The sequence below is a fragment of the Pyrenophora tritici-repentis genome, chromosome 1 (assembly GCF_003171515.1).
Source record: "Pyrenophora tritici-repentis strain M4 chromosome 1, whole genome shotgun sequence".
In the NCBI taxonomy this organism is placed as follows: domain Eukaryota; kingdom Fungi; phylum Ascomycota; class Dothideomycetes; order Pleosporales; family Pleosporaceae; genus Pyrenophora; species Pyrenophora tritici-repentis.
In genome coordinates this window covers 1171114-1192865 of record NC_089390.1, presented here as the reverse complement: position 1 = coordinate 1192865, position 21752 = coordinate 1171114, and the positions used below count along the sequence as shown (strand labels likewise).

At 52.6% G+C, this 21752-nt stretch overlaps 7 protein-coding genes across 7 annotated transcripts; 5 read left to right on the top strand and 2 right to left on the bottom strand.

Moving 5' to 3' along the window:
- Positions 1–50: 50 nt before the first annotated feature.
- PtrM4_004630 (uncharacterized protein) lies at positions 51–672 on the top strand (the record flags this gene model as incomplete). Its single annotated transcript, XM_066102734.1, has 3 exons — positions 51–164; positions 245–449; positions 668–672. 3 exons carry the CDS (start codon positions 51–53, stop codon positions 670–672), a joined length of 324 nt encoding a protein of 107 aa, XP_065964936.1.
- A 398-nt stretch (positions 673–1070) lies between these two features.
- On the bottom strand, positions 1071–2415 carry PtrM4_004620 (integral membrane protein; the record flags this gene model as incomplete). Its single annotated transcript, XM_001930479.2, has 3 exons — positions 1071–1936; positions 1985–2320; positions 2373–2415. The coding sequence occupies 3 exons, from the start codon at positions 2413–2415 to the stop codon at positions 1071–1073; spliced, it is 1245 nt and encodes a 414-aa protein (XP_001930514.1).
- A 3639-nt stretch (positions 2416–6054) lies between these two features.
- PtrM4_004610 (BIM1, Microtubule-binding protein involved in cell cycle control) lies at positions 6055–7063 on the top strand (the record flags this gene model as incomplete). Its single annotated transcript, XM_066102733.1, has 5 exons — positions 6055–6068; positions 6160–6231; positions 6316–6350; positions 6405–6482; positions 6528–7063. The coding sequence occupies 5 exons, from the start codon at positions 6055–6057 to the stop codon at positions 7061–7063; spliced, it is 735 nt and encodes a 244-aa protein (XP_065964935.1).
- Positions 7064–8879: 1816 nt separating this feature from the next.
- On the top strand, positions 8880–10653 carry PtrM4_004600 (Herpes-BLLF1 multi-domain protein; the record flags this gene model as incomplete). The annotated part of the gene is made up of 2 exons (XM_001930476.1): positions 8880–9275; positions 9322–10653. The coding sequence occupies 2 exons, from the start codon at positions 8880–8882 to the stop codon at positions 10651–10653; spliced, it is 1728 nt and encodes a 575-aa protein (XP_001930511.1).
- A 2255-nt stretch (positions 10654–12908) lies between these two features.
- Positions 12909–15953, top strand: PtrM4_004590 (uncharacterized protein; the record flags this gene model as incomplete). Its single annotated transcript, XM_001930475.2, has 4 exons — positions 12909–13018; positions 13701–14047; positions 14094–15325; positions 15420–15953. The coding sequence occupies 4 exons, from the start codon at positions 12909–12911 to the stop codon at positions 15951–15953; spliced, it is 2223 nt and encodes a 740-aa protein (XP_001930510.2).
- Positions 15954–17209: 1256 nt separating this feature from the next.
- Positions 17210–17923, bottom strand: PtrM4_004580 (NmrA domain containing protein; the record flags this gene model as incomplete). The annotated part of the gene is made up of 1 exon (XM_001930474.2): positions 17210–17923. One exon carries the CDS (start codon positions 17921–17923, stop codon positions 17210–17212), a length of 714 nt encoding a protein of 237 aa, XP_001930509.2.
- Positions 17924–18663: 740 nt separating this feature from the next.
- On the top strand, positions 18664–21509 carry PtrM4_004570 (Sec39 domain containing protein; the record flags this gene model as incomplete). The annotated part of the gene is made up of 2 exons (XM_001930473.2): positions 18664–21439; positions 21487–21509. 2 exons carry the CDS (start codon positions 18664–18666, stop codon positions 21507–21509), a joined length of 2799 nt encoding a protein of 932 aa, XP_001930508.1.
- Between the last annotated feature and the right edge of the window lie 243 nt (positions 21510–21752).

Sequence of the window (21752 nt, the reverse complement as noted above, 5' to 3'; positions counted from 1 at the left end):
CCTCCACACCAAACATCTTTTACAGCTTTCTAAACATGATAAATTCAGATATGAGTGCTGAGAAGAAAGGCCTAGAAGCGTTCCACATCGCTGGATTACCACCTGATTTCTATTACATCCCCAACTTTATCAGCGTCGAAGAAGAAATCTCCATTCTTCAAAAGGTAAGCCCCACTGATTTCCCACTCAGCAGACCCTCTATCACCTTTTTACCCCATCATGCTCACTACTAAAACTAAAAAAGATACCCGCAAACCGCTGGACGCACCTCACCCACCGCCGTCTGCAAGCCATACCTTCGACACTCACAAAATCAAATACGCTCCTCGCCGCCCCGCTACCAAATTACCTCACAAATCCCATTGTCAAGCGATTTGAGGACTATGGCATCTTTGCGCACACGCCGCATCAGCAACCTAATCACGTGCTGGTCAATGAGTACAAGGCTGGTGAGGGCATCATGCCGCATGAGGACGGCGATGCGTATGCGGATGTGGTTGCGACGGTGAGTCTGGGAGCGGCCTTGTGTTTGGATGTTTTGCCTCCGAGGGATGGAGATGAGGGAGAATATTCTTTGCCCACGAGAATATTCCAGGAACCTAGGTCGCTGCTGATAACGACCGGAAGAGCGTATCGAGAGCTGATGCATGGGATCTCGTCTGTTGAGGTTGATGAAGAGCTGGGCGAGGAGAGTGTGGCGAATTGGGGTTTACTGGGGGATCGCGAGGTTTTGCTACAAGAGGGTGGGAGGAACATGAGGGGAACGAGGGTTAGTCTAACATATAGAGACGTCCTCAAGGTTAGCACTGCAGCAAGCAAGATACTTTGTGGACTAGTGAAGAGATAAAGACCAAGCATTAAAAGATTGCAACTTGTTGATTAAAGATTGAATCGCATCATGGTATTCGCGAGAAAGCAAATGGTATCAGTCTGACAAAAGAAAAGGGGAATGCAGAGTCGACCAGTATCATGTAAGTACATGCTTGTTCGTTTCCATTTCCCCAACTCAGCATTTATTATGCCCATCGTGTATCCTCCTTTTGTTATCCTCCACCCCCTTCCTTACCCCTCTAGTGATTATTAATGTGCTCATCACTGCGGTCGCTCTCCCTCCTCTCCTCCATGGACTTTGAGCGTGCGTCGGTCACGGCAGCACCCTTCTTGCGCCTCATCTCACCAAGGACCATGGCGCCAATCCATGCAACACCCATCAAACCAGCAACGACACCGTATACAATCCTGCCGGCCTCGGAGCTGTTACCCCTGCCGTTGGCGAGCCTGAGCCCAAGCCCACCGTTGATGATACCAAGGGAGATGGTGGCACGGCCAAGCCAGATGTGAGCGTGCGACCAGATTGTGCGCGAGCCAACCTTCTTGAACATGATGTGGTGAATCCAACCAAGCGCTGGCATAAAGAAGATGGCAACGAAGAGGATGATACCAATGACAGCGTGGTGGTGCTTAAGAAGGCCTCCTTCGCAGGCAATGGTTATTCCGAGAGCGAAACCAGCAACGTAGACTACGTAGGCAAAGACTTGGAAGCCAGCGTGGAGCCATAGTACACCAGGGAAAGAAGCCAGGCGGATAGCAATCGCGCCAGAGGGGAAGAAGATGACAAAGGCGAGAGAAGCGAGGACACCGTGGGCGATGAGCTTCTTCCTTCGGCTGCCCCGGTCGGTTGTGCTGATTCCTGATACGCCAGAGTTGCCACTAGCAGGAGTAGTCGCCGCCGCGTTGACAAGAGGGTTCACACTGGAACCTCCCTTGGCATTGGCAAAATCCCAGGTGAAGGTTGCGTGCGTTGAATGGAACCCAATCCGAGCGCTGGCATCGTCACTATTCTTTGGGCCCTCGGCGTTGTGGTAAGCGTAGAACCAGTTGCCGTTGCCGGCTGTAAAGTCCATGGTGCCGCCGTTCCAGCTGTTGCAATTCGAGCCTATGAGGGTTAGCGAGTATTTCTTTTGGCTGAGGAACGACCACTTACACTTGACGTTGGCGGTCATAACACCATTGGAGACACCCGAGCCATCGAGCAGTTCCACCTTGGTGTCACTGTTCAGTTGCGGCGGAACATGGCCAGAGGCTGTTCGTGGCGACAAGGTCACGTTGTTTCCATTTGCTCCAGTGTAGACAAGGAACATGTTGGATTGGGCCATGCCTTGACCCTGGCCCAATCCAACCCATTCATAGGAGGACGGTGCTGTGATCTGGAAAAAGATGTCTCCAGTGCCAGAGGATGCTGTGTTTTGGGGAATGTTGAGTCTGAAGCAGACCCCATTGGTAGGACATAGGCTGGCGAGTTGGGCTGATGCTTGGTAACCTGAATCGGGTTAGTCTGGCCGTATTGCTGCATTTTTGACCAAGGGGCTTACCCAATGCCAACAGGCTGAGGGCTGAAGTCTTGAAGTTCTTCATTGTCGTTCTTTCGAGTGTGTCTAGTGGGTTAGTGGCGGTGGCTGGCTGTTGTCAAGCCTCTTTGCACTGAAGGAATCCCTTGCCAGACGGTGGTAAACACTGCCAAGAAATATGAGATACAAGGAGTGCTCGAAGATAGGAATGTGAAGCAAAATCCTTTGTGGGTTGTTGATGCCTGGTAGGCGTGGACAAAGAGTTTATGTATGTATGGGAAGACTTGGTTAATCACTTCCAAGCCGGAACCAGGCCACTGGAGACATGCTGACAGGTGCTGTTCCTTAGCTTTCCTTAGCTTACGTAGGGGTAGAGTGGAGGCACATGCAATAGAGAGGTTCTCTATTGTACTGCGGCTGCGTGGTTGGAGGAATTCCGCCGAATGCGGCTGCTCTGCGGAGACCCGTGGATGATGGCTGTGCAAACCTCAGAGTTGTCGGCGACGGAAGGGACGGTAGGTACGCGTCATGATCGCGGGCTGGTCTTGACCACTGTTGTTTCCAAGACTAGACATGGACAGGCTTGTCTTGATGCTCGCTAGAAGCCCGAGTTGCAGCAGTGAAGCAGCTTGGTCTAGACGCGTTGTAGGTGGTGGCTAAGCTCGACGGGAAGACATCAGCCAATCACAAAGCCGCAAATGCCGATGACAACGGAAAGTTCGAGACAAAAGCCACGGGACAGGGGACGGGGTTCTTGGGCGATGCCATGAGGTTGTTGTGATGATCATTTACAGGGCCTAACAGGGCGGTTTGCTCGACGGATAGTGTCGTGGATCCATCAGCCCAGTGCGGGCATGTTTCATGGGGTAGGTGGACGCGCCCCCGCACCCTAACACAACACATCTTCATTCTTTCAACACCAGTTTCGTCGGGTGCAACCACGGCCAGCCCAATAAACCTGAGCGCAGTTATCAGACAAAGTGACGGTTATGCATATACGATTTCGATCCTTGCGCCATAACCCGACCACGTCTGGCAAGGATGGCCTCGGCCTGTGCTGTCTTCTGGCTGAAGTCACTTTCGGGGGGTTATCCGGTATTACCTGCTTCCTTGGGTATCCGAATTGGCGGTGATGTCTTTGTTTTCTGCTAGTTTCCTGTGGTTGCTATGCGCCTCGCAGGTGGCTGCGGCCTCGACGACCACGTCACTGGGACAGGTATCCGCATCTGAATCATCATCCGTTCCTCTTTTAGTCCGCGATATCCCAGAAACCAACTTGATCGCAGACACCCGGCCTGCGTGTGCCAACAGGTTCTCCACGCTTACGGTTACGTGCTGACATTGCGCTCTTCCACCGCTTCCGAAGCCCCCTTGAGCGCCCATGTGGCACGAGAGTAACAGCGCCTCAATTACTGCGCAAGTAATCCGAGCCTGTGCATCTCATCTCCATGCACCGGTTTTCTCGAGCGACGAAATCTGTTTGCGCATACGCCTTCCGGATACATCGCTAGGCTAAAGGCTCAACGGCCGACAAAGGCCCGTTGTAATTTACTGTACAGTTCGCATCATCAGCCGATCGGGTTTGCCTTGGGTCATAATTCCCTAAATCACCGGCTGAAATTACCAACAATTCGACTGGCTAGTCTATGCGCCCACGCAGAGTCAGGTCATCTGACTTGAGCTAAATTGAACTACATCTGTGTGACTAGGCTGTCATCACATTTCCTCCTCTTTGTGTTCGGTAAGATTGGTGCAGTGTTCAGTAAGATTGAAACTAGTTTTCTGTCATCCTCTGCTGACCCAGAATTGCTGGATCGAAGCCCGACAGCCTCGCCTGTATCATTCGTTTTTTCGGTACGGTGTTCGTATACGGTCCACCGTACCAACAAAGCATATGCACAGCCAATTGCCATGGTCTGTAACTGACTCAGGAACAAATCACAACTCTTCGCTTTCCACCGGAAGTGGCCTGTTCCTTGCTGCCAGGGTGTCTATGCGTGTCATGCCGGATCTTCCTTACGAGTTCTTCGTTTGACTAGCGCCTATCCGCGACCAAATGATGACCGATCTATCTGTCAAACACGAGTCGACAAAAACTAGCATATGATTGGTAACCATCTTGGTAACCTTCCCGAGGCCAAGAGCCGTTGTGCTGCCATGGGCCTCGGACCTTCCGAGCGATCTTGAGAGGATCGGGTACATATATCCACCAGTTGCAGACTTTGTATTTTACCCCGCGTTTTCATATCTGTTCGCATGGAGAAAGCATAGCGTCTATAGTGTTATAGCGACGATCCGGTATTTAGCCCTTATGCATCGAGTTATACATAGCCCGGCTTAGTTACTCGACTGCGTACAACGCTAAATGATAGTTATGTGTGACTTGGGTATCTTGAGTGTGTTGCTCATATTTAGAACAAGGTGACGCGATACGGGGCTAGGATAAATCTGCCTTGGCAAGGTGTGGCTGTGAAACACTCGAGAAGGCATATGTTCACGGCAAAGTAATCGGATTTGACCTTTCGTATGCGTATTGTTGTGCACGGTTTGTTTCGGTACCTGTCCGTCACTTCCTTCGCCGTTCCTGTCGCATCGCAGTATTCAACTCGAACGTCTGTTACATATCCATGGACAACAACATCACTGACACACTTTGCTGACGCGCCAAGCTCTCGGGAAAGCTTCAGCGGATGAAATTTGTGGAGAAAAGTGAGTCTGATCATGACCACGGTGGTACTGCATACGATGGTGAAATCGAGGAGCACTCTGGTAATCGACATGGCAAGTAAAAACCAGCTGCGAATGCTGCAGACGAGTCCAGTACATGTGGTCATCAAGCATTTGGAACTAATGATATTTACAAAGCTTCACAGACACAATGCTACGTCTACAAGACTCTTCGACACGATGCAAACATCATGTTCAAGGATGAAGATTGTGAATCCAAACAGATCCCGGTGGGATCTACACATCTATCACAACAACCAACAGGTCGCGCAGATGATCTCTATTTCCTATGAGGAACTACAGCACCAAAATCAAGCAACTGAACCGCGCCATCTTACTGTGTAGTCAAGATGTCAACAAGTTTGGGAAGCTCGTCTAGTTCGTCGATCAGCACCTGTATACGGGGTTCAGCCGAAGCTCTGACACGATAGACGGTGTACGTCCGAATGATGCAGGCAACATCAAGATGGCGGATATCTGGTACTCGGCAGTTGTAAAGGCCCTTATAAAGTCAAGGAAGGTCAGACGTGGGAAGATGATGGAGAGGATTTAGTTGCAAAAAAGGGTAAGTATGTAGGAGTAAGGGATGATCTGCGTACGGAGCGTGCACGCTGGAAGTTGACGATACGAACGGACAGTAAAAGCACTTGGGTATAAGCTTCCCAAGCCCATCGTACAGTCTTGAACTTTGGAGAGTTGCATACATTTCCTTGCCGTCGTGGAGACATGTCGATGGTGACTGCCCCAGGAAGATGCCCTGCACGTGACTTTGGCGCACTGATGGAAGCTAAAATCTTGGTGGGGCAGCGGCGCCCAAATTGTCAACCCGTCGACTAGTGAAGGCGCATCAACAAATAACAGCAATCTCGACGTCCACTGCTTTCTACTACCAATTCTCGCACCCCTTACGTCGTATGCTCTTAGTTCATCGCTGATCACCCGGAAACAACTTGCTAGGCGTCAGTACATAGATATCACCATGGGAGAATCAAGGTACGCTGGTCCAAGGGGGCTCAGGCCGCGGCGGATGCCCCTAGGCAACACATCGTCTGGTCGACACGTACTGACCACAAGTCCCGCGCAGACAAGAGCTCGTGGCCTGGCTGAACAACCTGCTCCAGCTCAACATTACCAAAGTCGAACAATGCGGCACCGGGTACGTCACACGCGCGGCATCCATCGCGTCCTGAAAGGGAGGGGTAGCCGCCTCGAGGCACAAGACATGCTGATGGTTGAATAGGGCAGCACTATGCCAGGTCTTCGACAGCATATTCTGTAAGGCCCCCATGTCTCTTTTCTTAGAGCATCATTAAGTCTAACAGTGTGCAGACGATGTCCCCATGTCGCGAGTAAAGTTCAACGCCAACACCGAGTATGCGTACTTGCAGAACTTTAAAGTATTACAGAGTACGCAGACCTCATACGTCCGTCAACTACATCTAACACTATCAGACACATTCGCCAAGCACCAGATCGACAAGCCTATCCGCGTCGAGTCACTGGTCAAGTGCAAGATGCAGGACAACCTTGAATTCCTCCAGTTTGTGAAGCAGTACTGGGATCAGCACTTTCCCGGCCATGACTACGACCCCGTCGCTCGCCGCAAGGGTCAAGGAGGTGCAGCCACAGGAGCCGCACCTGCACCTCGCGCATCCACGACTGCCGCTCGAAGAGCCCCGGCTGCGAGCAACACGGCCGCGCCCAGAACCCGTACCCCGCTCGCCACTGGAGGAGGTGCTGCCAGCGCCGCTCTCCGCGAAGAGAACACACAACTAAAGGAGACGGTCACCGGTCTCGAGCGCGAGAGGGACTTTTACTTTAGCAAGCTCCGTGACATTGAGCTGCTGATTCAGCAAGCCATGGAGGCCGATCCCGAGCTCGAAAAGGACGAGGGTCTGCTCAAGCAAATCCAAAACATTCTCTACTCCACCGAAGAAGGCTTTGAGATCCCACCGGAGACTGAGGGCGCTGAGGAGGAGACGTTCTAGCCGGGCGGTGGCGCTCTTCCCGATACTCCGGAGAAGCTTGAGAGTGAACTTTACAAGGTCATTGCGGATGCCAATGCGTTGCTGGAGGAGTCCATCAAGACCGGAACTATCAAAACTGCTGCATCTACAACGTCAATGAGTGTGGAAGTTGCTTAGTCCTGCCATCTCTTGCTTGGAGTCCGTCAATCCGTGGAGCTATTGCACCTGTCGACATCCCCGTGTTTGCTCAAGCACCCATATCTGCGTCCCCTTCTGTTTTCTGCCGAGTCTGAGTCTGCGGAGGGTTGTACCATTGAGGTAGATATTCATGTTTGCATTTGGAAGCGAGCGGGGATACCACTTTCTGGAGAGTTTACTTCTTTGTTCCATGAGTTTACGACTTCGCATGAGCAGTGGCAGTATCGCATAGGAGCGGGTAGAGGATAGCACAAGCGGATTGTTCCTTGTTCCCAAGGCACCTAGTCTAGCGCAGTAATACGCAGTATCTCGTTTCTTTCTCCAGTCACTCTTTTCGTCAAATCTTTTAATAATTATGAATCTTTTAGACCCTGTCTTCCGACCTCCACACTATTTGTTCGGTTTCTTGCTCACCGTCCATGCATGTCGTTCATATATCAGCAGGCTTAGATCATACTTGCGGGTAGGGCTGTCGCATGATTGCACTGAAGCGGACCGAAGGGCCAGAGAAAAGACTACGCGGGTCTTCGTCCAGCCCTTACCGGTGGATGCGAGATGTGAGGCTGCACATGGTTTACATGAAATAACTGACATCCTAATATACAAAAACAGCTGTAGGCGCCGGATATGCTTATTAGGGGTTAGATGGCGGAGTTTACCGATACTGTCGCTGTCAAGTAGTCTATCTCACGTAGGTGGTGCTTTCCTGAGAACGAACAGGATGTCGTTTGTAGCGATATTCGGTGCTTGACTCTAGCGCCAAGCCCTACGATAGCGAACGGACGTATCATGGGAACTACAAGGCCAAAACAAGGACGTGAGCTGACTCGAAACAAAGGACACAAGTAATGTGTCTATAACGTGTCTAGAGGATGTGTGTGCGGAAAAGTTGAAGCTTATGGGCAGGCAGACTCCGAATTGGCGAGTAGAGACTGAAGTGCTCGACATACAGGGGAAAGTCTTAAAAAGGTATCCATGTCCGATTTGTTCTGTGGTTGCATGTGGACCGAGCAGGTCACATCCATTGTGGTACGGCTGCGAAGCCGAGGCTCGTGCAGTCTGTCAGCAGGCGGGTGGTCGGCAAAAGTGTAGTGTTGAATGTTTGGAGGTTGTGCCTGATCGACGGCGTCACAACCCCCCTGGACTAGCGCCCACCCGATGAATCGTCTGACATTGGCGTTGAACACTCGGACGACACTTGCTCGTGCTCTCACGTCACACCTCACATGACCATGCTTTTTGTTGACCCAACATTTGACTGTTCGACTCCAGAAAACGTGCATCGCGCGTCTTGCAACTGCTTCTCCAAGATGACTAGATTCACGAGGGATGCTTGACGTTGGCATCGTTCGCTTCTCGTCAAGACGTTGCCAAGCCCAAGGTCAAACAAGGAGCGTTTCCAACACCGAAACAAACTGTAGCAGACACGATTCTCGACCCGGGCGTTGAGATGCAGATCGAGCTTAGGTGCCTAGACTTGACAATTACTTAGAAATGGCTGCCTGGCCTCTTTCTTAACCTCTCTCTCCTTGTACATTCTGGTCACGCTGGTTCGTCATTGCGCGTGCGCCTTTACAATCCTCACTATTACATTCCTGTCTCTTATTTTAAACCTCAACAACCATCTCCAGACGAAACCATGTTTATCGATACCGCCACTGCGAACAGCCGGTCTTCCAGGCCCCAAGTCATCATTTCCCCATCGCCGTACAATGATGGAGAAGAGCCGGAAATGGACGCCTTTGTGGGACAGGCATCAGATGCGCCGCCCCCTACCTATCTCGAGGCTACTACACCCGGTCTTTACACCAGCCGAATGAGTGGAGAAGAGGGCGCCAGACTGCTGTCCTTTGACGGGAGGGAGGCGAGGGATGCAACCTACAAGGAAGAGCAGTACGCCAGAAAGACTTTCAGATCTCAGTGCTGTATGAAGAGAAATTGGATCAAGTCGCTGGGCCTGCTGCTGGGCATAATGATGCTGTCTGCCATGTTGGCTCTAATGTTGGCAGCAGTGGCTGTGCGAAGTGACAAGCACGTGCGTAGCCAGTTCCAGACTTGAAAACCCCTCTAACATACATCAGAGCAAGGTGGCTAGCGTACCACAGTCAGCTCAATCGGCACAGGACGAGGCATCATACCCACAGGGATTCATCGATGACGACTCCGACAAGCCAGACCTCATCGCCATCCCGTGGCCATCGCCGTCTGCTTCATCGACAGCACCGAAACAAGTCTTCCCTATTCGGTGGCCAGCCAAGTGTGGAAAGCAATACAATGTCAAGACGGAAATGTACGACTTCACCAACTCCAAGGAGCTCAACATTGAGGAAGCCATCCACCAGCTCGATGGCCCATACAAGCGTGTAGCGGGATGGATTCACGTTGCACGAGCACCAGATGAGCAAGCACCAGGCACAATCCAGGTGAAACTCTCATATGCAGTTTCCACAACCATAGACGTCAACAGCGTCAAGTACTCTCAGACACCATCAGGACTGGTTATTGGCGACCCGACGTTCCCAGACGGTTTTGATGGTGTGCGACCAGGCACTGCCTGTCTCGGCATGTCCCTCGTCGTCTTCATGGCACCAGGGGCTTCTTTGGAAAACTTGAAGGTGTCTTCGCTTCACATGGGAATGCAGGTACACAGCGGCGCCAACTTTAACGTCACAGATACCACGTCCATCTCCCTCACCACCGGCACCCTCGACGCCATCAAATTCTCCTCGAGACAGACGCATCTGCAGACCATCTCCGGCTCGATTAGCGGAAAGTACGCCCTCATGGATCTCCTCTCCGTCACGACAAAGAGTGGATCCGTCAACATCGACATCGAGCCCCAAGAAGCTGAGCCAGGATCAACTAACCCTGCCGTCTTTATGGTCGACTCACTCTCGGGTAGTATCCGAACAGACTTCAAGCGCAAGCACATCCCCGAGCGCGACTACCAGACCTACATCAACACGACTGTCGGCTCTGTCGACGGAACCTTCATCCACGGCTCAAAGACGGAGATCAACTCCATCGCCGGTCTCGTCACAGCAGACATCCTTCCCTTCAAGTCCAAAGACTACAAGTCGGAGATTTACACACATACGCGTTCTGGAAAGACAGCACTGACCCTCCGCACGCCATACAAAGCGAGGCGGGTGCCGATCAGCGGACTCACGAGCACCCATAAGAGCACATCGGGTGAGATCGTCGTCACCTACCCGCAAGAGTGGACTGGAATGATCGACGGCACATCAATGAACGGGGAATTGCACCTCCAAGGCAAAGACCTGGAGTTGCTCAAGGAGAATGACACGCCAGGCAAGAACCATGTCGAAGCAAAGAAGGGGAACGGGGCCAGTAGTCTGACCTTTGACACTGTTAGTGGAGGCTGCGAGATCAAAATTGGGAAGCTGAAATGAGCGGCGGCGAATAGTTGACACTGTCGCAGGTGTTGAAAAAGATGGGCCTTGAGTATCAGGCTGCAATATTTGGACGGTGTTTGGGCGTCTGGTATGGATACCTTGGGTTTGGAAGTTTCGTCGTTGTCCGTTTAGCCCTCGCATCGGACTCGCCCGTTCACATGGCCGTCATAGTTGCGAATTTAATGCATATCGCGTACCACATGTCAAGTTCTAGTCAGCTGGTGATACTGTAAGATAGTTGTCCTTGCCCATCGCCCCTTGGACGCCATTCCTCTGGTGAAGCGCGATACCAAACGCTGTTGCAAACCAGTGGAATATTCCTGTCTCGACCACTGCCGCACGTCTTTTTAGGGCGCGATCCGTGGTCCTGGTCGCTCCAAAGTTTACGGTGTCTAGTGCACCATGTCCGCGCGTCTCGCTCCGCCAGCGGTGGCCTGTCAGAACCGTGGTCGTGGAAACATGCATGACCCCCGCTGCTCAACGACGACGATGCGCCGATCCTACGATGGCCCCTCCAGATCTTATCGTAGGGCTGAGAGGACCGAGATGATATGCATTTTGGGAGATGAGGTGCCCCTTTTGGGTGTTGAGCTGGAAAACGGCGTCGCCGAATCCAACCTTGTACGTCATTGCGCCAGCTAAGAAGATGCTGGTCTTAGGTCACACCAAGGTGGGGTACGACTATACGGAATGCGCACTCATGGCATTTGATATAGGAAGGTCAGAGGTTTTCGATAGATGGCCTGTGGATACGCCCGTTGTAGAGTACCTATATTGGTTGAGGCTGTGTTTGCTAATCGGGAACACAGTGCAATGTTTGCATCATATTAGAGCGATGTAGGCTTGATGATATGGTCAAGTCCCTGTCATGATTGAGCAGGGCTGACCACGACCAACAACGTGAAGGTATGATGTAAAGTGAATACAGCTTCCCCCTTTGGCATGACATATCAAACGGTGCCAATTTTGGAGATGGAGGGTGGTGGCTTTGCCCAAGTCGGCATGTCCTGCAGCAGTCTAGAATGTAAACGGTCTTGTACTACCAAACACGTGGAGGTCAAGTCTAGTTTATTGAAGCAATCAGCAAGGGAGAAGTGGAATCGACAAAGGAGAAGATGGATCGGCCTCGCCGAAGCTGAGCACTGAATTGGCCACGCAGGTCATACCTTGCAGCGTAGTTGGAACTAGCTGTTACCAGGCGGTGTCGGAGACTTGAACGGCTATGGAAGTTCATGCTTTGGTTGTGGGCAGGTGACAGGCGCCATGTATACTCAGGTACCCGTGCACGCAGTTTATTGACAAATGTCTAGATGTTTTCATGGTGGTACAAGACTGAGGCAGTCGAGGTAGCGGTTTAAGAGCTGATAGGCCAGCGGGAAGGCATTGCGAATTACTCCGTGGCGTCATAGGCAGAGTGGAGACTGCCCAGATGTCGCCATGGCTGAGAGCTGGACGAAGCTGCTTGTCACTCACTACTAGCACATGCAAGTGAAGGAACCGGCGCTGTCACTTGTCAAGCTGACTCGACATGCGGTAGAGCAGCTTGTCATGGCCTGATTATGGCGATGCAGGAGCTGGGATTGAGCAGATGAGATGTGATGCTCCTGGGGAAAATCCACAAGATACGGTTTATACCGTCGTGGTTGACGATGCCACTATTCGGCAGCAACAGGGTCCGACCGGGGCAGCAAATGGATTCCGGGCACTCCTCCGCTGCACAAGGCGCCGGGGCGTCATGGCGGGCGAATCACTCTTGCAAAAGGTGAGAAAAGCTGGTAATGGTGCGGTGCATGTTGCGCGCAGAGTGGGTCGCAGCCCCCCCTGGCCGTGTGTCAGGAGTGTTTCGGCCATGTCGCGACGCGGTAAAGAGTCGTGGGGCCGGCTGGTACGGCGGCTGAGTCAGCACCTCCCGGGTCCTCACCAAACACGCGCCACAGGCGACGACACAAACCACGACGCCAATCAGTGGCTCCGTGAAATTAGGCTGCCTCGACAACGAGCAGCAAACCTCGCTGATACGATGGAACGGGTGTTGCATCCCGGCTGGCGACCTGACACTTCTCCAAGTTGCGTATTTGACCGCCAACCTGTCTCGTCGGTCGATTCCCCCAATCGTCCTACGCCAGCCCGATTGAGCGCTGAAACTCGAGTTGCGGTCGCAGGGAGCAATGGATAGCCCTCTCAACTGAGCTCGTCGACCAAGAGGCTCCCTGCTGGCCGTGGTCGTGATCGCTGCTCGCACTGCTTCATCCATGTCGACACCTCCGCCTCAGCAACATGGGGCACGCCGTGCGCCGCGCAACAAGCCTCTCCGAATGAGCCGACTAGATACTGGAGACAACGACTGGTGCGACCGTTCAAGGTGCGTCTAATCGCCTTTGGTCATCCCAGCAGCCTTGCGCCCGGTCCACCACCCACTACACCATCCCCGCCAGACGCTCTTTTCGGTGAACGCTTCAGCTATGTTCGTTCCAGATCACCTGCAGCCAAGGCGCGTCGCGACACTTCTCTCAAACTGAGCCCAAGCGGTTCCGTTGTGTCAATCACAGAGATCATTACCTCTCGTATTCCCTCTCGGATGCTGCAAACCCGTGTGTGCATCATATAGCCTATCAACCCCTCCATCCGCTTTCCCTTCTATTTGGCTGTCACTCTTTAGATTCCTGCCCAACTACCTTTGTACTCTTTACTTTCTTTTGGAGCGGGCTCCATCCGCGCTGGCTGCATTGGGAACTTTTGTTCTCGTACACTCTTTTGAGATACCTCTCTTCTAACGTCACACATTTCATAGTCGCACAACGCTATCGTCTGGATACGTTCCTTTGACTGCACCTCTTCACTTTCGCTACCGATGTGAGTATGCCGTGATTACCAAACCTGCCTTGCGTCGTCCGTTGCTTACCCTCACATTGCAGACTATCTCCAGACCGCCAAGGTCGTTGTATATAGAGGACGAAACTAAAGATGGAATTCAATGCGGTTCAACAGTAAGCTCCAGTGACCCCGGCCGCCGATTGTGTCCAGCCGACTGACCGGCTTTATAGGTACCGGTCATCGCCTAATAGACAGTATGCTATGGGACACTCCTCTCCCACACCGGGGACCCAAATGATGTATTCATACGGCAATCTCCCGCAGCAACAGCAGCAGAACCTCCAGCACATGTCGAGACAGTCACCGCCGCAGCCCACGTGGGCGGTGCCACAGACCCACGCTCCGTACTATGCGCAGGGTGCTGGAGGCAACAGGGAGAACGTGGGGCACCTAATGGCGAGAACAGATGTCAACACATCTCAACCGTCGGTATCAAGCAGCGCCGCCTACAGCAATAGCATGTCTACCCCTCAGTCGCTCGCAACGACAAACTACTTCCCTGGCGTCATCGACACGAGTAAGCCCCTCATCGAGCAGCACATGTTCAATGCTAACCAGTACAGGTCCTTGGGGCCAGAAAGTATGTGAAGAGCTCGAGCAGTTTCCTTCTCTGGACTCGGATGTGACAGACTTTAGCCACGGCATGATGGCCCACGACGAGAACACTCCTATTATAGACCTACGCCAGTACCACGGCATGACTCAACAGGAACCGGACAACATGCAAAACTACAATCCCCATGCCACTCGCCGACTGTCTGAATCTTCCTTTTCTATGTCCAGCACCGGAGGCGTGCTCCCAGAGTCTGCACCCTACGAGGAGATGGGTTCTCAAGAACCAGTTCCGTATGCATCAGAGTATGATTCCTGGAGCCACACTGAGCCCACCGCAAGTCACCTTCTATCTCCCCTTGCCTCGCCGCGTCGCTCCCAGTACGACGGCGTTGTTCGAGGTGGAAGTCGTTCCCGCGCATCCCCAACACCGCACAACAATGTCCGCTCATCACCGTACTCACTCGACAGCAGCAGTCGCTTCAAGAGGTGGTCTACCGGCCATGCACCGACATCGACACCCACCAACACACGTCCCATGTCACAAGTGTCGGATCGCTATGCTCCCTACGGACCTCGGATGAACCCGCATCACTCCATGCCGACCTACCCTCCCAGCGCGTACAACAACTTTGGACTCAGCCCGCAAAACGTTCTCTACTCACAAACGGCCCCTCAACACCAGAGCAACCCCCAGTACTTCTCGCATCAAGAGCAGCCGCAGTACCACCTCGAAGTGCCGCGACCTCTCCCCTCGCAGGGACTCTTCCGTCTACTCCAAAGCAACGCAGACCGCCACGGAGGCTGCTCATCCCACTTTGCCGATCTCTCTGACCCCCCGGATCTATACTCTTCCCTGCACGAGGAGGCGCTGAACCCCCCAGAGTCTGACATGAACCCCTCGGATCCTGACCTCATCCCGCACGAGCAAGACCTTCGCTTTGTCGGCGATCTCTACACCCCGCGTTGGGTCCGTGGGCACGGAAACAAGCGCGAGGGCTGGTGTGGCCTCTGCAAGCCCGGTCGCTGGCTGGTGCTCAAGAACAGTGCGTTTTGGTACGACAAGTCATTCACACATGGCGTTAGCGCAGCCACAGGCGCTGCCTTCCAGGGCCCGCAGGATACCCGTCGGACCGAAGGCAACCTCGATGTATGGGAAGGTCTCTGTGGAAGCTGCGGTGAATGGATCGCATTGGTCAGTAACAAGAAGAAGGGAACTACATGGTTCCGACATGCATACAAGGTAAGTCGTCCTCCACATTCCATGGGCTCTAGACGGTCGCATCTCCAGCTGTCATGGTAGTACCACGAGCTCGAGCATGCTAACGTATACGCAGTGTCACACACACCCAAAAGTCAAAGATGGCCCTAAGCGCCGTCGTGAAACACAAGCCGGGCGCGTCCGCGCAGCATCATCAGTCTCGGCCACATCGTCCTCGTACCCTATCAAGCAGGACGTCTCGCAGCCAGACGCACCCTCTCACCGTCATTCCACCCCCACGCCGATACCGGGCAGTTCCTCTCTGCACTACATGCAAGGCGGGCCGTCCTCGACGCCGTTGCAGAACTCCACACCCACATCGACACCGCAAGTCAACACCCCATACTACCCAAATAGTTCGTCGTACCCGACGCCGAGTTCAGCAACCCCCACGATGCACTCGCTTCGCACGCCCACCGCCTCGTCTTTTTCCGAAGTGCATGACAGACACGAGCCCGTCGTCGGCATGTTCACGACGCCGCTCCAGAGTCTATCAAGCTTCTCTGGTCACTCGTACTCGCCCAACCTCGCGCACCAGGTCAGCGAACCAGAACTCGTGGGTATACGGTCGACGACGACGGCGTTGAATTCGATAGCGAGCATGATATGAGTTGACGTAATAACCCACATGAACTTGACCAATCGCTAGTGTGCGACCACATGCTCTTCCAAATCGCATTGAGTGGTGCATTGGGTAGCATTAACGGGTTACCTTGGTGGATGGGTATGCATTTTTCTATCGCTCTGTCTTCTAATCTTGTCTTCTATGACATCAATCGCAAGCGTCTATGTGCGCATCCCAGTTTTCTGAGCGTTCTTGTTTCCAGCGTCATCTTACAGCGATTTGCGTTGCTGCATGCCATATCCTGGGCGAATGCGGCATCACGAAGTCACGACTTCCAGCATTTAGTAGGATTAGTCTTTTTGTTTACATCTGTCTCGAGCTCCTCTACGGATTCCCAGCAAGCATACTGCCACGTAGGTAGATTTTTTAGGTTACTGTTTATAGACTCGCGCCCGAATCTAAAGCGTTCAAGACTAGTTCAATCGATGACACCACAAAGGGGCATGCGTCAACGTTGGTAGCGGACCGAACGCACGGCCCATGCGGCCCACATGCACTCAGCCGCAACCCACAAACGGCCAGATCCCAGAGAAGTGGTCAGACAGCCTCACAGTTGTCAAACGCAAACGCCTCACCTATGTTACACAGCCTCAAGTTTCGGGCTGGAGGATCTGATACCAAACGATCCTGCTGAAACACAGCGTGCACGAGACAGTAGGGTACACCGGGCATATGGCACACCAATGGCGGTTCTGGTTGTGGGACGGTGGTCGAGCGCATGTGATTTTTATAGTGTTGATGTCTTTGACAGATGGAATTCCATGAAACTGGGAAGGAAGGAAGAAAGACTTGTTTTCGATAACCGAGACGGCACCACAAAAGACAAGATTTGGACTTTGTTCTTCCGGAGCGTTGGCTTTTTCGTTGTACAGTCTATGGGTTGAATGTCACAACACAAGCCGGCCTATTCAGCATGATTTGACTTGCTACGCTGGCAGGCATTGCGAAGGGGACACCATTGTCGTATTCTGAGGCTGAGAGGGAATCAAAGGGTCCGGGCAGCGGAGCGGGATCTACAGTGGAGCGTATGCACATCATATTTGTGATCGGTATATGGGTAATGAAGGGACCGTTCGCCCGTTCTGGAAGTACGGGTGATTCACATTAGAGGATCTGGGTCATGCAGATGAGAATCTGGATTTGGGGAAACTGATGCGAGTAGACCCAACCCAAGATTAAGGCTTCGGTATATGAGTCGTGAGTGCCGTAGTGCATGATGGCCGGATTGTGGGGTGTGGAGATCATGTTGAACATGCGCAGCCGGACTTGCCACGGTGCTTCATGTCATGGTACGCCTTTTCGACAATGGCTTCGACGGATTCTGGTGAAAGGCCAAGTTTCTCATTCATGCTTTGGGTTTTGAATGGCATTGAGGCATTCACTTGCTCGTCGTACAGGATGCTTCGTTCGAGAAGGAACATGCCGGAGTCGGGGTAGCCTCTTTCGATTCTTTGCTGCCCTTCCAAGATGGACTCTTCTACATTGTAATGGCCGACGGTAAAAGTACGGCCGGTAGCCTTCTCGGCAGATCTCAAGACTTCGTTAGTGGATGTGATAACACCGGCAGCGTAGATGTACTGGTTCTTGACCTCGTCCCAATGATTGATTGTGCAGGCTACGACGCTTCCCACCTTCTCCAGGCTGGACGCCGCGAACTGCTCTGTGCCAATACCGTGGATAGTAGCGCTGTACCACTCCATGTCGAGGCCCATGTTGCCACTGACAAGGTTGGTATCCAGCGTGTACCCTGTAGCGATGGCAGTCCATTCAAAAGATTTCGACATGTGCTGAAGGTAGTCGATAACCGTGGCTCGTCCGGCATACTTTGGTATACGGGTTTGTATGCTCCTGTTTAGCGTATCATGACCAAACTCATCAGGTATGAACCGTTTGACACCGGCAGCCACTGCGGCGTCGACAATACGGATTTGCAAGTCTGAGTCTCCACCGGACATGGTACTGATGATGATGTCTTGTCCTGAAAAAGCACCTAGCAAAGAAGCAGTTGAGAAGTCTGATTTTTTGTGAACCACATCGGAAGCAGAGACATGAGACGGCAGGCTGAGTGTTTGTGAGGGGTAGGTGAGCACGGTGATGTGATATTGGGGCACTGTAGACTGTGCTTTGGATGGTAAGAGGGCGGCGATTATGGTAAGGCAAAGCTCCCAGTTCTATCTTGTTAGTTTGTTTAGGTTTGTTATTGATATTACTTACGCCTAGTATCACAACCTTCTCTATCGCCATCTTGCTGCGATGTTCGTTGTGTCAGTGAAGCTGCAATGTTAGTCCTATACTCCGGTCATCACCCCGCATCCGACGGCTGAAAGGAAGTGCAACGACTAGCTAGCTTACGTATTAGACTCCCTATGGAGTTGTTCCGGCTGGTATTCACAGTGTCGCAATCTAGTATGTGACGCCAAAGGGATGGCAGATACAGAGCAGCTCGTAAATGTTGTCCAAACTACGAGTGACAAATTTACATGCAATATACAACGCCAGTTTTGCTAAATGAACTCACATTCAAAATGTCGTAGATAATTCAGCTATGATGTAAAGGTATCAGCGACTTGGCATGAGCGGACCCCCGAGGTGGGGCTTGGCAGTTGACGTAGCGAACTTGGTTGCGGGCGTGTCCTTTACATCCAACGCCAGCCATGGAAGTGCGCCAATACCGATAACTCCAGTACTACCCGATATGGCAGCCCTACAGAGGCTCTCTAAACTCTCCGAGGCGCATTGCGTTCTCCTCGCCGTACAATATGCAACCGAGTCCAACATCACAGCGTTGCGCGCATTAACAGCACTACGCGACAGCGATCTGCCACTTGAACTTACCCTCAGCATACTCTTGAACTATCTCCCGGAAGAAAAAGACCCGTCTTTGTATTGCGACTATCTCCAGGACTTGGCGAATGGCTCACGATATCCTGGAGAGAACCCCGCCGAATCGCTAGACGTAGGGTCGGTAGAACAGCTCTCGAATTCACGGGCAAAGAAGAAAAGAAACGCTTTAGGTCTCATACCTGTGATACATCCTCTCTATGCAGCAGCGAGCGAAGTGGATATCTTTACCCATTTCCTCGTCCACCGCGCCCACCGCATCGACGCTCAGACCGGTCTTCTAGATCTCGCCCCACAGCTGATTGTTCCCTTCCTCGGCCACTCCGAATACCTGCGCACGTGGTTTATATCGACCGTCCTCCCGCTCCTCCGTCTCAGTTACGAATACTATCCGCAAAGCCCTGCCTTCTCTCTCGACGAGTTTGCGGCACTCAAGGGACAGCACGCCATCGACTACCAGCTTTCGAATGTGCGCAATGCGAATGGGACGGATGTACAACATGCAGCGCGGGACCTCAAGGGCGTCGTGGCGCCGTGGCTATGCGGAGCTAATGATCGCAAGAGGCGGAGAACTACAAGTGAGGGTCGAAGGGCGTCAATCGCACAAGAGGAACACGAAATAGATGACTGGGACTGTCTGTTTCAATGGCTACTACACATGTCAAAGGAACACCTGGCGCTTGTTACTGCAGCCATGTCTGATTGGGATGGCCCGGAGGACATGGATCTTGGTGGTTACGAAGAAGGACGAGACTTTGTCGACGATGATCAGCAGCGCCAGCTTGAAATGAAGTACGCACGCACAGCCCTTGCGTGTCTCTACATGGTGGACAAGAGCGATGTGGGTACATTACAGACGGCACATCTACTCCTAGGGCGGATATGCACTCTGCTCAACTACGACCCCCCGCCAGACCTGAGCATTGGTGTAGATCAACTACCAGCGTACGACCTAAAGGACCCTGTGTTGCATGACTCGACGACTGCCTTACTCCGGGAAGACCGACTGCTGGAACCCGGCAACGCCATCACAGAGCCCGGACCTGAAGCATTTCGCGTCCTGGAGCTGATCATGTTCTCCTCGTGTGTTTTATCAACCTTGCAACACCCTGTATCGATGCGGGATGTTGCCGAGATGTCGCTACATGACGACTACTCAGAGCAACTCTCTCTACTGCAAAAGATACTTCACACACTCAACAGCGGCTCGAAGAAAAGCAGTAACGAATGGGGGACCATACGGGCTAAGCTACGGTGGCTGTGGAACTGGGGTACCGACTATCATGACGAGGACCGCAAAGCCCAGGGTATCTTTGGCATGCTAGATAGCAAGACTGTGGAGACTGAAGTTTTGAAAGCACTACTCGAGAGCAACCACTTTCCCCTCGCTATAGAGCTTTATATCAAGCCCCCCTTTGGCCAGCAACCGCTTCTCTCCTCTGATGTGGAACAGGTTGTGCTCGCTTCAGCAATGCACCACTACGATAATGCAAGCAACGGCAACCGCAATAGGGGTGGTATGAAGCGTGCCTCTGATCTCATCGCCGCCTTTGCCCCTCACTTTCCTTCTTCTTCACGTTTTCGACGTTTTCAGGCTCTACTGGCAGCAACCCATGCCATGTCTTTTTATTCGCTCATACTACAACACGGCGTACCCTTCCAGCCGGTCAATATCAGAGTCAGCTCAAATCCGCTATCCCTAGTCCGAAAGCTGCTATCACAGAACAGCGGCAGCTATACAAAGCTGGACGACTTGGTTTCCATTGGACAGAATCTTGTGGTTGCAACGCCATCGACCATCATGGACGAGGAAGCAGGAAGCGTGCAACTAGACCCCTCCACGATTGAGCGAAAGAAGGCAGCTGCGGAACGACGAGTCATTGGCATGGCCATTCAGGCTGCACTAGAAGAGGATGATTTTGAAACTGCGTACTCGTATGTTGTCAACCGACTGACGCCATCTACACCAATACCCACACCGTCAGCATCATTCCAGCTCTTCTCTTTTGGCTCTGCGCATGCCGAAAACCACGAAGATGACGCAGAAGATGTGGCCTGGCGGGCTGCTCTCCGGGCTGGTCGTTATGACTCCTCACCACCCTCCTACAACACATGGTCTCAAGCTGGAAATGCGGCGCGGCCAGACTTGAGAAGACTGGAGCAACGCATGGAATTGCTATCACAGGCACTCTTACTTGCACCGCCCAGTCATCTGGAGGAGGTATTGGGCGTATGGCAGCAGTGTGAAGCTGAGATGATGCATTTGCTCGCCCAGGAAACTGAAGCAGACGAGCGATTCAACGATGCCGCTGACCGCAAGCTTCCTGGTTCTTTCAATCTCGACACAATTACCGTCCAGCCTCGCCGCGAGGTTGGAAGAGGTGCAGTTGAAGAGGCACCAATGGGTCTGTTTGATGTAGCACGCGGTGCGGCGGCGGCGTTTTCAAAGACTGCTTCTACTCTTCGTGGAAGCGCAGAAGCTCCGTCCAAAGCTGACACTACCTCGAGACGTGTCAGTATGGAGGGCAGCGACTCTGGCAGTATGAACGACCACGAGCGTGTTAGGAGGAGGGACATGGTAGCCAATGCCGCGACTGGAGCACTTGCTTCCGGCATTGGCTGGATGTTGGGTAAGTAGAGCAGGGCTTTGTGATCTGATGATACTAACCCATCGCAGGTGCGAAGCCAGTGACCGAGTGATGGAGCAACTAATCTTCTCATCAGCTTCTTGTGTTGGTAGTAATGACTGTTTTATACAGTTTTCGTTTGCACTCTTCTCTATTTACATGTCGTTGCTGTCTTTAGTGAATTCTTGACCAGACGACTACAATGCTTTGTTTCAGTAGGTCAGTCAGCATGAGGCAACGTTGCTGCCAGAACCCATGGGTGCATATTGTAATGCTTTCGCACATTCGTCAACATCAACTCATTCACAATACAAAC